This window comes from Ornithodoros turicata, chromosome 2 (genome assembly GCF_037126465.1).
Source record: "Ornithodoros turicata isolate Travis chromosome 2, ASM3712646v1, whole genome shotgun sequence".
In the NCBI taxonomy this organism is placed as follows: Eukaryota; Metazoa; Arthropoda; class Arachnida; order Ixodida; family Argasidae; genus Ornithodoros; species Ornithodoros turicata.
The window spans coordinates 39,142,033-39,159,113 of NC_088202.1; the positions used below are offsets into that span (position 1 = coordinate 39,142,033).

General features: G+C 46.3%; 1 protein-coding gene across 3 annotated transcripts in view; it reads left to right on the forward strand.

The window, feature by feature from the left end:
- Positions 1 to 6,424, forward strand: part of LOC135385295 (sodium/potassium-transporting ATPase subunit alpha-like) — a 77,669-nt gene extending 71,245 nt beyond the window's left edge. For all 3 annotated transcript variants that reach the window (XM_064614521.1, XM_064614522.1, XM_064614523.1), the window contains exons 17-20: positions 1,835 to 2,009; positions 2,083 to 2,213; positions 3,142 to 3,243; positions 4,462 to 6,424. In XM_064614521.1, the coding sequence (XP_064470591.1) occupies positions 1,835 to 2,009; positions 2,083 to 2,213; positions 3,142 to 3,243; positions 4,462 to 4,582 (529 nt within the window). In that variant the 3' untranslated portion in view covers positions 4,583 to 6,424. The remainder of the gene's footprint in view (positions 1 to 1,834; positions 2,010 to 2,082; positions 2,214 to 3,141; positions 3,244 to 4,461) is intronic.
- Positions 6,425 to 17,081: the final 10,657 nt, after the last annotated feature.

Below are 17,081 nucleotides of genomic sequence, written 5' to 3' on the forward strand. Positions count from 1 at the left end.
AGCAAAAGTGTAGTTAGCTATCTGCTGTCGCAAGAGAGTTACCTTTCTGTACCCTTACTTGCATGGTGCAATTAACGATTAATGCTATCTGCTTGGGATCATGGTCGTACATATTAAACATGCAAATAAGACATAGCAGCTGTATGTGAATTCAATTATGGTGTATGTCACTTGTCGATTCATACTGAAAAATTGGTCCAGACGTTTGAGGTGTATTACACAGACAACTATCTACTATCTATGTGATGTGTAGTAAAAAAAGATTATCATCAGTACACACATGAAATGGACAATTTCACTCTTGCACTTCCCTTTCTCTTCATGACCTCATCCTCTGTCCTCTAGAGATAAATCATGTGTCTTGGCACTATTTGGCCTTAGTCGCTCTTGTGCCGTAAAGCACCAAAACACCACACCACCTCTGTCCTCTAAGACCGCATTGACATCGAGATTTTCAGGCTGACATGCAAGCAATATTGCTGGAAGTACTCGTAGTGGGAATATCTGAATTTTTCACAGGGATAATGCTTCTGTACCTGTAAGGGAGTTAAGAGTGTAGCATCCTGTTACCAATGCTGCATGAATTTGTTACTGAATGCATTCGTAACGTGAATGAGTACTGTACAGTTTTCTAGCCTGTACAACAAGTTCTCTCCACGAGTAGTGCAAGGGGCCGTAGTTCCTCAGCTTTGGTTGTACCTGTTGTCAACAAGTACACTCAATGATGTCCTGTTTTGCAGATACAATTAAATGCCTGTGGTGGTGCAGCTCCCCAATTGTCATCCTCACAATGTTGTCAGCTTTAAGTTGCTATGTAGGTTTGCAGACTAAGGTGCATTAGTGCTTGCTCATTTTCCATCGACATCTAACAACCTCAAAGCCTGAAGGTTATGCTTGCAGTGCACAGAAAGATGCCTGCCAGCCTGAAAATGTCCACACTGTGTCCCAACTACAATGCATCAAGATTCAAAAGAACACTGAGCAGTCTAATGAAATGAGCTGAACGTTATTGTTTTCAGTTTGCTAATTGGCTAACTTTTAAAATGCAAAAAAAGACCTAAAACGTGCCTTGTTGGAAACATCTCTGCTCTCGAACCACGAAAATGGTTAAAAATTGAGCTGTTAGTTTCCCGGTACTGGGGTTTTATCGCTTTTAAACCTTGAACCACACTCAGTGCTTCCTATAAAACGCTACCCTGCGACCCGCTCAAAATATAAAACAGCATGTCGCAACCCCTTATTTGTAACAGCACAGTTCCTCAAGACAATGACTGAGTTTGAACACCATAACTCTCACTTTAGGCTCTATGTTGAGCTGCGATGTGTACTTTGTTTTCATCGACACCGTGCACCAGTGAGATGGGAAGGGGGACTCTCATGGCTTTAGTATTCAAGAGCAGGCACTCTTGTGCTAAACCAGCCGAAAATTCGGCACATTCTCGAGACACTTTGCGAGGGGTCTCTACCCACAGTTTGGGAAACACTGCATTAGCTAATTAGTCTTATCTTAATTAAGCCCAGCAAAAATAATTGACTTTGATACAGGACAGCTAACAGCACTCAGCTGGTTTCATTTGCAGAGTGCTTAATATTTTAAAAAAAATCTTAGTATACATGTTTGTTAGTATAGTGTCTCTTCAAGGTCGACCTAGCAGAAACTACAGTGGTCTGAAGCCACATTTTACCGGAGCTCTGAATTTGTTTCGGACCTATTGGCTTCATCTGGCAAATTTTAGCGATACTCATAGCTGACTCGCAACAGGCTATTGCTATATTCGGATCAGGAAAGTTCTTAGAGAATGGTATAACATTCCTTCATGTAATCCTTTTCTAGATTGATCTCTATATCCTATGGTCAAATTGGGATGATGCAAGCTGCTGCTGGTTTCTTCGCATACTTTGTGATCATGGGTGAAAACGGTTTCTGGCCAAGCAAGCTGCTCGGCATCCGCAAGTACTGGGACTCCAAAGCAGTTAACGACCTTATGGACTCATACGGTCAGGAATGGGTAAGCATTCCTTTTTTTTTTTTTGCAAGGGTGAAAGCAGACACTGATCCGTTTTCTGTGTGCTTCCTTTCAGACATACAAGAACCGCAAAGCCCTGGAATACACTTGCCACACTGCTTTCTTTGTCTCCATTGTAATTGTACAATGGGCTGACTTGATAATCTGTAAAACCAGAAGGAACTCTATTGTCCACCAAGGAATGAGGTTTGTGATAACCCTCCTTGGGCCCTATTCCGAGCGGCAGCGACGGTGTCGATAGAGGGGTATCGGTAGAAGACGATAAAGAGCACCGGGAACGACACCTGCCACTTTTGGCATTCCCATGTAGCTTTTAACGGCAGTGCGCTTGGTTTGTTGACTGTCGTTAGAGGTTAAGACGTCTGGGAACGAGACGTCTCACTCTGAGCCAATAGTGTAGCAGGAGGAGAAGGCCCGCACGCGGAAGGCCCTATTTTGGAAGCAGACGACGACACGTTGACGATGGTGAAGTCTCGCGCGTCTCGCTCAACGCGTGAATAATATGAAATTGTGTTGCTGTTTGTGATAGAGCACCGCAGTTCAGTCACGGACATTTTGCTGGCGACCTACACGCCATTAGAATTAGTGGGCAGAATCAGTCGCGATAGTAAATTCCCAGAGAAGGAGCTGTCAGGACAGTTAACAAGTGGAGAAATGTATGCTTTAGGCAAACCTTTGTGTATTGTTTGATATGTATGATAGTGGAAAATTGTCTCTGTGGCAAAGTGGTTTCAATAAAGACGTTTCATCTGATACAAACCCGTTGTTGCCCGATCTAAACACCGGCGCCAACCGTGATTGTGTTTAGCCACGCGAAGTAACTTGCGGCCGTTTTGACAGCTCTCGCTCCGCTTAACGACAGTATCATCCACCATATCGACAGGGTGGAGGCTGTCGTTCCCGTGAATGACACCGTCGCTTACGGGCGACGCGTTTGTAGCACAGGGAATACCAAATTCTCTTCGATAGCGTTACGTTGCGTCACATACCACGTGTTCTCGCTCCCGAACGACATGTTCGCGCTACTGATATAGATCGGAATAGGCCCCCTTGCTTTGCCAGCAATGTGTGATGGTGCTTGGCTTCTCTTTACTATTGTATTATGACATTTCAGGAACCACGTTCTAAACTTTGGTCTGGTGTTTGAGACTGCCTTAGCTGCGTTCCTTTCGTATTGCCCAGGAATGGACAAGGGCCTCAGGATGTACCCTCTCAAGTGAGTAGCACTATGAATTTTGACCTCTCACTGTTCAAAGGACACAATTGGTCTTTATACCTGGGATGGAAGACTTGTGGGCACCACAAATTGCAGTCTAGTCATTGATGTTCCTGTGCTTTATGGTTTGCATCGAAACTGATATGGGTGGCAGTGTTTGGGCGACCACGTATATTGCAACAGTGATGCATGCACTGCATTGTATATATTACAGTGCAGGTCAAATACAAATGAATGAATACAATTCAGTGCTTTCTAGTCGTTGAGTATTTCAGTGCAGCTCAATAATGTCTTCAGACATAACCACAACGTGCTGTTGTCCCTGAGTATTGGGCATATCGTGTGATGCATGTTTTACTTTCTCGGGAAAAGTATACGACTGTCCAGAGCACTGAATCACCCACACACAAACTGTTCATTTTTTTTGCGTGCTAGGCAATGATAATAAATGGTGCACCATCGCTGTCTATTAATAAATTTTCTTCAGCATGGTAGCAGTGATGCAACATCAACAATTGTTTAATAGCATTTCTACACGTAAATGTAGCCCACTTTATGGCATGTTGTCAGTATTGAACACTCACCATATGTGCTTGAAATAATTTGCTTGAGTATGTTCCTCTGACTGACACATGATGGGTGACGAAGCATACTGCAATCTGGAAGTGAGAAGGAAATTAAATTTATTACTTAAGAAGGGTTTAATACAAATGACATGCACAAATCATTTATAAGCAAAGCGTTGTGCTGCACTGCTGGTTCAGGGTTGTTGAAGCAAACTAGGAAAAAAGCTTATGCTTTTTATGGCTGACTGGGCTCAAAAGCTTTTTGCACCCTGCCTCAAAGTTCGTGCCACAGCACATGGTCTGTGCATATTGGGAACAGTCTTGCATACAGAGAGATATACAGTTGTGGAAGAGCTTTTGTCTTGATGTTGCACCATGTTTATGTACCTTCCACAAGGACGATTTGCACGACTGGAGAGTGCTGTGGTATTGAGAGCCACAGTGAGAGGTGTTCCCTGTGCAACAAGTTCGTCAAGAAAGCAATTCGTACAGCCCTTTTGCATAGTGCCCCAATTGCTACAGACTTCAAAATCTGATCTCCTTGGCAGGGAAGTAAGCCAAAAGGAGCTGACTACAAAAAGTGGGATAGCTGTACTTGACTGCATACTTGACTGAATGACCTTAGCTCACTGACATACGTCATTATTTCCAGGATCAACTGGTGGCTGCCTGCACTGCCATTTTCCTTGCTGATCTTTGTGTATGATGAAATCCGTCGCTTCATCCTACGCCGCAATCCCGGTGGTTGGGTGGAGATGGAAACTTACTACTGAACATTGCCCATGCATAGTCACGTTCTTTTTTACCATCACTTCCTTTTTTTGTGCGGGCACGGAGAAACCTCTGCAGCCTGGCCTAGTGTTGCTAGAAATGCGTTGCACCTTCATAGCCGGGGAAGAGTGTCTGTCGAAAAGCACGGGTTGGGAGGGGGGGCGGGTTTCTCTCGCAAGTGTGCTGCTGCCCCATCTCCCACGGGAATGTAGTTATGTAACAAGTTTTGGTGTAGATACTGTTTCACTTTTGTGCTTTTTCTTTATCATCCCATCATTGGTCAAATTTTGTCATGCAGTTGTACCATTTTCTCATTACCATTTTTTTAGGAAGGGATATAAGAACTCTAGGTATTGAAATTGGTTTTTGGGTGAATCCTACACACATCGCGGCAGTTCACAGTCGAGTCAAAGTGAACATTCCAGGTCTCCCCCGGTCGTCCCCTCCCCCACCCTTCACACTTTTTAGCCTTCTGTCAAAACGTCTGTCTAGAAGAGAGAGAAAACAATGCTTAGAGGGGAAATGAGATCTTTGTTGTACAATTAACTTTGCACCCGGTGCATCTATAGGAAAAAAGATCCTTCAACATTTTTGGTAGACTGTATTGTAGAGACTTCAACAACTAGGAAGTGGTGAGGCTGTAGCAGATGCCGACATTGAGGTAAACTTTTACTAACTTTCGTGGTGAGTTGTTTAACTGTAGCATACAAAGAACCCATAATAGGTTTTCTCGTACCTTATTTTCTGAGCATGTGACCTAGCCTGTCTATTTGAGTGTAGAGAGAGGTATAGTGTGCTTTATCAGTTCAAGTGCTTTGCAACTAACTTGTGTCGCTTAAACCGTTTTTAAAAGGTGTCTGATTTATCATGCTGCTTCTATAATAAAAGAAAAGCTTTCCTGTCTTCTGAACATGGAACTCTTGGCCCATTCTCATTGAAGGGCCTCCTAACTCTTGGAAGCAGTTTACACACATACATATACACATCTTTGTTGATTTTGAGAAATTTTAGTTGCAGAATATCTGTTGGCAGAACAGCATTTTCCATCCACAGAGTCCTCCATACGTTACATTTTGTCATGCTGGACATGTATAGTCAGAGTATTGCCCTAGAATGGTGTAAAGAACGTATATATAGGTATATAAATATGTACTGATTACAATTTTGTGTCCACTTTGTTGCTTCGTTTAATATTTTTTGTTTAGAAAAGGTGCAGAGATGTGTGCAAAGGGATAATGGTACAAAACTGTAATCTTTGCATAAGAATGGGAGATTTTTACTGGTACTATACTTAGCACACATTTTTATTGCAAAGAGAACATGGAGAGTAGCTGGTTGAAATAAAGGACATCTTTGGTTTGTGCCGAGTGGATACATGACCAGTGTACGCTTATACTTGAAACATTTTCAAAACTGACTGTTCATCAGAGTTATTCATTCAGCCACAGGTGCTAGTTGAAATAAACCTAGAAATTGCTTTTGAGCATCTGTATTCAGAGGCAAAAAAACTTCCTCTCATGGCTTACATGAAGAATGCTGCTGTTAAATGTTGTGCAGCAGTCATACCTTTTGCTTAAAGGTGCACATCCAGAGAGTAGTGCATCGCTAGATATTTGCAGGTAAGTTGGTGTGTTATACAAATATAGGTACTGTTCCAGAGTGTTTTATCTTCTCACACTGTGAATCTGATTTGTACCAATATGTTGCATAACTGCTGAAAATGTTTTCTGAAACTGCAACCTTAGGTCAAAGCAATTCAGGTGGATAGTAGCTGCAATATCTTATGTTCCATAGAAATGTTTGAAGTTATATGACTAAATAAAGGTTCTTGAATAAAATGTGTAGTTTGCTTCCCAGTGAGTTTCTGTGAGACATGCTTGTTGAGGGCTTTCCACCTCAAACATTGAATGGTAACTACTGACCTTACATAATACCTTTTTATCATTGTGCCACAGGCAATGCGGTGTCCTTCAGCGTGGTGTCCTGAAGGCATGTGAACTTTTAGAACTTTCCTTCTGTCCAAAAGAGGAACTACGCGAAGTCTTAGCGTAGCATAATTAAGAAGACCGCACAATAAGTTTTTTTTTTAGTCCTGGTAGCTGTTATCAACTTCCACAGCGAATTGGCTTTTCAGATAGAAGCATCAAGAACTGTAAAATGGTACAGTCCGCTTTTCTGCATTCCACAGAAGTAAAAACAACGCAGGTCAATGTTATTTAGGATGACATGATTATAAATACAAATTTGTTAGTCAACACATTCGCGAAATTCCTCTCTACATGCTTTTGGCATTGTATTTAGTATCTACGGCGTTGCACCAGACCCGTCACAATATCAGTGGGATCAATTGTGCTTATCTTCGGATAACTTTTGCTCTGACGTACGAGCACGTTGATTAATTCGCACTGGAAAATGCCCCACACTGCGCGTTCAGCATAGCAGCTCGGCACCACGTTTTTCTCTGAAATGTGAGATGCCCTCCTCCCCCGCTTTTTTAACCGGAAGATCTGCTCTTCCCTCTGGCATCGCGCAGACTTCACCCAGTTTTATAGCTCCTGAAATGAAACCCCATTTTACACCCTGATTTTCAAAACCAAAACATGAGGGTCTATTGTACCTTTTTCTTTTGTGCGTGTGCGTCGAGAGGGGGGGAGGGGGCGGTGCTTTTATGTAAGCAGGCTTGTTTCTTTGTCGTCGTCGGCTTAGGGTTCCTGGCTTTCGGCATTTGCCGAAAAACAACCGCCGAATGTCTTCGCACATACGGCATTTGCCGAAAAAAATCAAGTAATATTCCCTGTATTCCGACCATGGCACTATCACGAGGGCAGATGAGGATAAGAGAATATCACACACGAACTTTTCACTCTCTTTCACTAACTAACTTTCTAACTCTCTTTCACTAATCACTAACTTTTGTTGCACTTTACATATTTTCGAAGGGGAAGCCGTTAGTCTTCCCAGTCGGTGTGCTATATTTCCGCAATTGAGACTATCCACAAGGTTGACCAAGACTTTTATTTCTTTCAATAGACCTCTCCCTGTTTGTAAACAAATGACGTCATAGTGTTCGACAGCGCCACCAGTTTGGTATACTTGAACTACGCTCGAAGCTAGGGGCGAACAAGATCGCGCCCGAAAGCCACGGTCTTGAGGGTATTACTATGGTCCCTGAAAGGGACGCGACCCTTTGTCCTACTTTTCTTTCAGTAGGAGGTAGCGAACAAGTTCCCATTTGTGCAACCCAGCCCCCCTCCCCCCTTTTCCGATTTGTTTCGGTTTCACTCTGTCTACCAACGTCATGATGACGATTCTCAGGTAGAGGTCTATTGAATGGCAAATTCGGGAAGCACCAAACTACGGCATTTTCTTTCTTTTTTTTTTTTTTTTTCAAGGTATTCACTGTGCGCATCTAGTAGACACCGCTGCGGCAACTCTTTGATGGCTTTGGCGTAGAAAGAAGTGGGCTGCTGTTGTAGCCACAGCAAGACATCTTCGTGGAGAGAGTCATCTGTGGGGAATTCGTCTTTTCCCCAAGCTGCTTATGGGGCTATATCTTGCTGTAAGGGGCATGGGGCAAAATCTCCCGGCGCATTTCGGCCAGGGTTGCTGCCGTCAAATTCGCCGTACTGTGAGGCTGGGCATTGTCATGAAAAAGAATTACCCTTCTGGACAACTCCCCAGCCTTATCTTGCGAATTGCGTTTCGCACGGCACTTGAAGTCGTACTGGGCATTAATCCTGACCCCTTGCTCCAAGAAGTCCACATGAATGGCACCCCTATGTTCCAGAAGACAGTTCCCATGGACCTCCCACGGACGGATGCATCTTGCTTTCCTCTGGCGGCGGGGAAGCTAGCAAGCTTGCCTTGTCGTCATTTCATGCTGCATCCAAGTTTCATTACATGTGATGACTGATTGTAAATATTCGTCCCTCTGATTGAAACCGGTTCAGCAGCTGCTCAGGGACTGCCATGCGCGCTCCCTTCTGGTCACAAGTGAGGTGTCGGGGAACCTGTCTTGCATAGATTTTGCGGAGCAGTAAGTGCTCGTGAACGATTGTCTCCACACTGCCGACACTAATATTACACTAGGCTGCAATATCCCGAACTCTTTTTCGTCGGTTCTCGAGGATGGCTTGCTCAACGCATCCGATGTTCACTGGCGTGACTGCAGTCGGACGAGCGTGTCCATGTGATTCATTCGTCCACATATCCTGTTCTTCGCCCAACTGTCTGCACCATTCGTACACTCTTCCCCTAGTGACAGCGTTTTGTTTCCCATACTGTGCCCGTAATATTTGCAAAATCTCAGCTGGTTTGACTCACAATAGACCTTTCCCTGTTTGTAAAGAAATGACGTCATAGTGTTCGACAGCGCCACCAATTTGGTAGAGTTGAACTACGCTCGAAGCTAGGGGCGAACAAGGTCGCGCCCGAAAGCCATGGTCTTGAGGGGATTACGATGGTCCCTGAAAGCGACGTGACCTTCGCCGAAGGTCACGAAGGAAGGGTCCTTCGGTACTACTTTTTTTCAATAGGAAACAGCGAACAAGTGCTCATTCGCGGAACCCAGCCCTCCCCTTCTACCAACGTCATGATCACGTTTCTCGGGTACAGGTATATTGATACAATAAATAGAATTTTCCTTCAAAAGAACAAAAAGGCAAATTACGAAGTGAGGTAAAGTTCCAGGAAAAGGATTGAGGTGCAGTGAGTCACATTTCCACAAGAAATATTGTGATATGTGGGATGAGGATAATCAAGATTGAGGTGATGCATAGAAAATTTCCAGGAAAAAAATGGGGTGAGTTGAGGAGAAACCGCTGTTGGCAAAAAAAGAAGAAAACAAAAAAGAGATGAGGGCAAAGATTCTGAGGGCATTTGCCCGTGCACCTCCGGTTCCGAAAATATCGACACACGGGAAATCCCAAGTTTGCGTGAGAAAACGTTCCAGTGTTCACGCGCGACGATTCCTGCGGGGCTGCGACACTGCGTTCCGAGTTACACTAAATAAATGTGAAAGGTAGCTTTTGGTTCCAAGTTTTACATCCTCTTTGCTTTCCCATGGTCTCCTCCACTCTATGTATATTGTACATTTCAATATGTTTTCGATAAATCAATAAATAAATAAGTAAATAAATCAAGAAAGAGGGTAACAGACGCGTACAAAACCGGCACCGCGAATACCGAAACTCATCCGCCTATGACATCACTGCAGGCGTTTCCGCCAGTCGGGCAGCGCGAGAGGGGTCCCGTGATTGCGACTGCCAATCAGAATGGCTGTAGCTGTCGCCCCTCTGATGTCAGAGCTTGACGGGTAGGTGGGTTTATATCTCGGCACGTACGACACGTAGAAAGTAATTATTTGTTCCTCACTACTCCAGCATGCAGTACATGATGTAACGCAGAAGTTTATCCAGAATCCCAAACACAGGGGAGGGAGGCTGTTGAAAAAATTGGGGGAGGGAGTTCATCATTACAGTTACGTCATAGCAGCTTAACGTATCATTACCGACATGTGTCTACGGCTCACATTTATCAAAGTGTCACAAAGTGTGCTCACAAGAACCACATTTATCAAAGTGTAACAACACGTTTACGGACGAACTCAAAAAGAGTTCTGACGGTACCTCTTGTATGTACCTCCACAGAACGCTGGTATCCCCCATCAGATTTGGGCTTTCCGTGCTCGAATGTATATAGTCATGAACATGCATGGCGTGCAAGTCTCTAGCGTAAATGGGGAGCCAGCGTTCTCGAGTCTGCATGCTGTGAACCGGAAGAGGTCAGTCCAGCCCGCCTGCCGATGTCCGCGTAAGTACACATGTAGCGTGCTTCGTATTTCGCTTGAAAATTACTTTAAGACGGTGCAAAACAGTGGCCGCACTGCAGCCCATATTTAAGGTCCCAGTTCATCCATACCAAAAGCCTCGCGTATACCTTCCCACTCTTTCCTTTTTCTTCCCTCGGCATGCCATCGTCCGCAAGGGAAACACTTCAAGGGAAACAACACGCAAGGGAAACACGCAAGGGAAAGTGGACTCACTTCAGAAGTCTACGCGAAATTTTCATTCGCACACCGCGCACAAACCTCGAGGAATGGCTTTGTGGGGCGGCTCCGCGACTGCTGGAGTGTTCCCGCACCCGCGTGTGTGATATATCATTTGCGTGTGTGTGTGAGCGTCTATCAGGGGCGGATTTAAGGGTCTGTCATGGGGGGGGGGGGGGGTCTTAAGGAAATTTCGTGCTTTGCGGCACAGCATCATCCAGGAGATAGGGTTTTTACATAGGGAACACAGCCGTATGGGGTGGGGGCGGTCTTCCCCCCCTAAATCCGCCCCTGGCGTGTATGCCTCATCTTTTTTTCATCGTCATCCTACTCGTATATTAACCCACATGCATTGAGGTATGGTACTGCAATTGTTGCCGTGAATCACCTCATCCCATCGTCATTCATGTATAGACCGTTTGCAGCAGAGTTATCTGGGCGCCGCCATCTTAGCGCACGTGACCTTGCGGGCCACTGCTTGCCTTCTCTTTCGGCTGCCTGTTGGCAAGGCGCACGTAGTACGGCGGTGCAACCCAGAGACGCTTTCCCCAATTTTAAACTTTTTGCAATGAATTCCGGATGGAAGGATGACACGAGGCTTTGGCCGAAGCTTCAACGGTCAGGTGAGTGGATTTGCTTGATTTAGAGGGATATTTCTGTCCTCGTGTGTCCCATATGGTTGGCCACACTATGCTCGAGTTACTACATGTTTCGGTGTTTTTTGTTTTTTTTCCTCTTCTTTTGTTGCGCATACGTTACGTTGTGGGTACGTTCATAACGTAATATCGTAAGATGTGGTTTCTTGCTTTTTATCGCAAGAGTTGCGGTACAACTACCTGAGAAAGATATGCATGTAAGGGCTGTCATGTTGTCGTTATCAAGTAGCATACTTTTATTGTTGATTTCAGATATGTACAACCACATGGTCAACGAGCTAGAGAGAGACGGAAAGCCTGCTCTGAACTACAGAGAATTTGCAAAGGGAACGAAGCTGTTTGGCAGCGGACATGTCGGTGTAGTACCGCGCCAGTGCAACGATGGTGTATGAATTTTAAATGCCGACATCAGGTCGACACAAACAGTGAGCAGAATGTGTAGTACAGAGACTAGGTTCGTGCCCACTTTGGTGGCAACATGCACATGTAAAGCGGGTTTCAGCAGCAGTTGCAGTCATATTTGTACACCGCTCATCAAGGTTGTAGAGGCGACAAACAAGGGGCTCACGAGTGCTTCGTGCACTGACAAGGCATGTACATGGAACCGTTCAACTGCAAGGAACGTGACCCCTGCTACTATGGGGGAAGTTTATTCTCACAAGCAGCAGCCAACGCCTACAGCAGAGCTCGGGGCTCACACAGAAAGGCTGCGCCACTTTGAGGGCTGCATTACTTAACCTCGCTGACTTTCCGGGTTTGAAATCCTTCCTCTGAAGATTCGATACCTACCGTTGTCGAATCAGCGTGTTTTTCTCTCTTTGTGGAAACCCGTGCATTGCAAAAGACCTCGAAACCAAGAAGGGCACCTGCAGCGCATACTTAGTCGAATATGCATAGCCTCCGAATAAGCCTAGGAGTCCCCAGGACCGTGCTGGCAGAAGCAAGAGAGCTCCCCCCCCCCCCATCCAAGAGCTAAGGAAACAAGAGATGGAGCCGCACATCATACGTCTCTTCACCAGGCACGCGGCTCACCCGCTGATTCAGAAGATTCATAGAAGACATAAATGTCCAATACATGGAGCACTTTCGTACATCGAACGATGCTTGCCGAAGCGCAGGGTTCACAGTCATCCCCAGGTTATTGCCCCTTGGCTGCTGTCACCCCCACCGACCCACACAGAAATCCCTCGTATTTGGAAGAAAGGACAAAGCCATGTCCTGCTCTCAAGACACTTTCTATGGCCCACCTTGAGCAACACCGACTCAACACACATCTACAGGGACGGCTCCTCCGCTAACGGAAGAACATCGAGTGCTTTCACTGTAAAAGGCTTCACCAAGGGATATCGCCTGTTGCACGCAACAGCTTCCACTACTGCAGAACTATACACACCATACTAAAAGCCCTCCGCCACATCGACAGCTCCCCAGCGCAAAAGTGGGTACTCTGCTCAGACTCGAACGGCGCCCTGGCCGCTATCATCAAACAGGATACGGACAATGAAATGGTGTACCACGTCTACAAAGTATACACATCAGCAGTGGGAATCTCCCTCCAGTGGGTACCATCCCACTGCGGAATACCAGGAAATGAAGTAGCTGACCAGGCAGCAAAGGATGCGCTGGGTAAAGCCAAGTTATCGGCAATACCTTTCACAAGATCGGACATCAAGACATTCCTCCACAAATCGACAATCAGACGGTCCAAGAAAAGCTGGAAGCAAGTCCTCCGGCATACAGATTTCCTGTCTCGCATAGACCCAAATCTCACGGTAGTCATTCCACATGACATCCGCCGAAGCCTCCACGAGGCTATTCACCGGATTCGACTCGGCGCGCTATATACTGCCACCACCCAATTCAAACTCGGTATTGCGGCCTCAAGACTGTGCGACATCTGTGCGACTGTCCCACTCCGTGTCGCTGTCAGTCAATCAGAAATCAGTAACGTGATGTCAGCCACCCGAAAGGATTCAGGCAATTGGTTATCATGTTTTCGGATGCGTTATCGTGAAACTTATACGTTTTCCTAAAACTCCCTAATGACGGAAGTCGTCGCCCATACCCGGCAAACTCGGCGAGCCTGCCCGACACTTGCTGTTGCTCGGCCTTGAAGATGCGGAACCTACGACGGTGCTTCGTTAGAGTTCCGGCCGAATCCGAGCTTTCTTTGCGGAGCAAGAGGGAGCAATCCGTAGCGGAGCGAGTTGCTCTGAAACGGAACACGCGAACCCGATCCGAACCAACCAGTGAAACACGCTTTCCCAGCCGCGGAGCAGAAAAAGCTGCTCGAAACCGACCATTGGAATTCGCCATCAGTGTTTTTCGATATCCTCAACAGTTACAATGGCATCATGAAACAATGGGTAAAGGGCAGTCTCATGGCCAAAGCGCTTACAGCTGCTACAGGTTGGAACTTTGCGTTCTCGAGGAATATGTCCCAACTGCTTATTTGGCAAAACCTCGGCAAAACCCATTCATGAACATTCTCACTCATGCTCAAGCTGGGGAATGAGCTGAGTATGAATGAGCAAACGGAGAGGAGTGAGCTGGGGTCACAAGTGTCGACCTCTGATTATATCAGCAACGAAGGCAACGAGACCAGCAGATGCAGGCATGCGCAGCCGACAAATTCCGAGAGAACCTCAGCAAACCATGTACATGTGCGAGTGCATAGGGACGGGCGGGTAGATCAAGGTTGTTTATTGTTCAAATCCCGCTGCTGTCTGGCTTTTTCGGTGACTGCCTTACTTCAACTGTTTTCTTCGCAGCTCTGAGCACTGATTGATAAGACAAGCACTCCCCATGTATTTGAACTTTCTGCATGTTTTTCTTCTCTGTGCAGGCTCTCCTGACCTAACCTTGGTCAGTTTGGACGGGTGCATATTCTACATGAACTGACCCACTCCCCAACGTGTGAAATACGTAACAGGCTCTCCTGACCTAACCTTGGTCAGTTTGGACGTTGCATATTCTACATGAACTGACCCACTCTCCAACGTGTGAAATACGTAACAGGCTCTCCTGACCTAACCTTGGTCAGTTTGGACGGGTGCATATTCTACATGAACTGACCCACTCCCCAACGTGTGGAATACGTAACAGGCTCTCCTGACCTAACCTTGGTCAGTTTGAACGGGTGCATATTCTACATGAACTGGCCCACGCCCCAACGTGTGGAATACGTAACAGGCTCTCCTGACCTAACCTTGGTCAATTTGGACGGGTGCATATTCTACATGAACTGACCCACTCCCCAACGTGTGAAATACGTAACAGGCTCTCCTGACCTAACCTTGGTCAGTTTGGACGTTGCATATTCTACATGAACTGACCCACTCTCCAACGTGTGAAATACGTAACAGGCTCTCCTGACCTAACCTTGGTCAGTTTGGACGGGTGCATATTCTACATGAACTGACCCACTCCCCAACGTGTGGAATACGTAACAGGCTCTCCTGACCTAACCTTGGTCAGTTTGAACGGGTGCATATTCTACATGAACTGGCCCACGCCCCAACGTGTGGAATACGTAACAGGCTCTCCTGACCTAACCTTGGTCAGTTTGAACGGGTGCATATTCTACATGAACTGACCCACTCTCCAACGTGTGAAATACGTAACAGGCTCTCCTGACCTAACCTTGGTCAGTTTGGACGGGTGCATATTCTACATGAACTGACCCACTCTCCAACGTGTGAAATACGTAACAGGCTCTCCTGACCTAACCTTGGTCAGTTTGAACGGGTGCATATTCTACATGAACTGGCCCACGCCCCAACGTGTGGAATACGTAACAGGCTCTCCTGACCTAACCTTGGTCAGTTTGGACGGGTGCATATTCTACATGAACTGACCCACTCCCCAACGTGTGAAATACGTAACAGGCTCTCCTGACCTAACCTTGGTCAGTTTGGACGTTGCATATTCTACATGAACTGACCCACTCTCCAACGTGTGAAATACGTAACAGGCTCTCCTGACCTAACCTTGGTCAGTTTGGACGGGTGCATATTCTACATGAACTGACCCACTCCCCAACGTGTGGAATACGTAACAGGCTCTCCTGACCTAACCTTGGTCAGTTTGAACGGGTGCATATTCTACATGAACTGACCCACTCCCCAACGTGTGAAATACGTAACAGGCTCTCCTGACCTAACCTTGGTCAATTTGGACGGGTGCATATTCTACATGAACTGGCCCACGCCCCAACGTGTGGAATACGTAACAGGCTCTTCTGACCTAACCTTGGTCAATTTCGACGGGTGCATATTCTATATGAACTGACCCACTCCCCAACGTGTGGAATACGTAACAGGCTCTCCTGACCTAACCTTGGTCAGTTTGGACGGGTGCATATTCTATATGAACTGACCCACTCCCCAACGTGTGGAATACGTAACAGGCTCTCCTGACTTAACCTTGGTCAATCTCGACGGGTGCATATTCTACATGAACTGACCCACTCCCCAACGTGTGAAATACGTAACAGGCTCTCCTGACCTAACCTTGGTCAGTTTGGACGGGTGCATATTCTACGTGAACTAACCCACTCCCCAACGTGTGAAATACGTAACAGGCTCTCCTGACCTAACCTCGGTCAGTTTGGACGGGTGCATATTCTACATGAACTGACCCACTCCCCAACGTGTGAAATACGGAACAGGCTCTCCTGACCTAACCTTGGTCAGTTTGGACGGGTGCATATTCTACATGAACTGACCCACTCCCCAACGTATGAAATACGTAACAGGCTCTCCTGACCTAACCTTGGTCGGTTTGGACGGGTGTATATTCTACATGAACTGACCCACTCCCCAACGTGTGAAATACGTTACAGGCTCTTTTGACCTAACCTTGGTCAGTATCGATGGGTGCATATTCTACATGAACTGACCCACTCCCCAACGTATGAAATACGTAACAGGCTCTCCTGACCTAACCTTGGTCGGTTTGGACGGGTGTATATTCTACATGAACTGGCCCACTCCCCAACGTGTGGAATACGTAACAGGCTCTCCTGACCTAACCTTGGTCGTTCTCGACGGGTGCATATTCTACATGAACTGACCCAATCCCCAACGTGTGAAATACTTTACAGGCTCTTTTGACCTAACCTTGGTCAGTATCGATGGGTGCATATTCTACATGAACTGACCCACTCCCCAACGTGTGAAATACGTAACAGGCTCTCCTGACCTAACCTTGGTCATTCTCGACGGGTACATATTCTACATGAACTGACCGACTCCCCAACGTGTGAAATATGTTACAGGCTCTTTTGAAATAACCTTGGTCAGTTTGGACAGGTGCATATTTTACATGAACTGACTCACTCCCCAACGTGTGAAATACGTAACAGGCTTTCGTGACCTAACCTTGGCCAGTTTGGACGGGTGCATATTCTACATGAACTGACCCATTCCCCAACGTGTGGAATACGTAACAGGCTCTCCTGACCTAACCTTGGTCAGTCTCGACGGGTGCATATTCTACATGAACTGACCCACTCCCCAACGTGTGAAATACGTAACAGGCTCTCCTGACCTAACCTTGGTCTGTCTCGACGGGTGCATATTCTACATGGACTGATCCACTCCCCAACGTGTGAAATACGTAAAAGACTCTCCTGACCTAACCTTGGTCAGTCTCGACGGGTGCATATTCTACATGAACTGACCCGCTCCCCAACGTGTGAAATACGTAAAAGGCTCTCCTAACCTAACCTTGGTGCTACGGCAATGCAGCCAAGAGACTTATGGAGATCCAGAAGTCGATCGCTTGTTGGGCGTCATC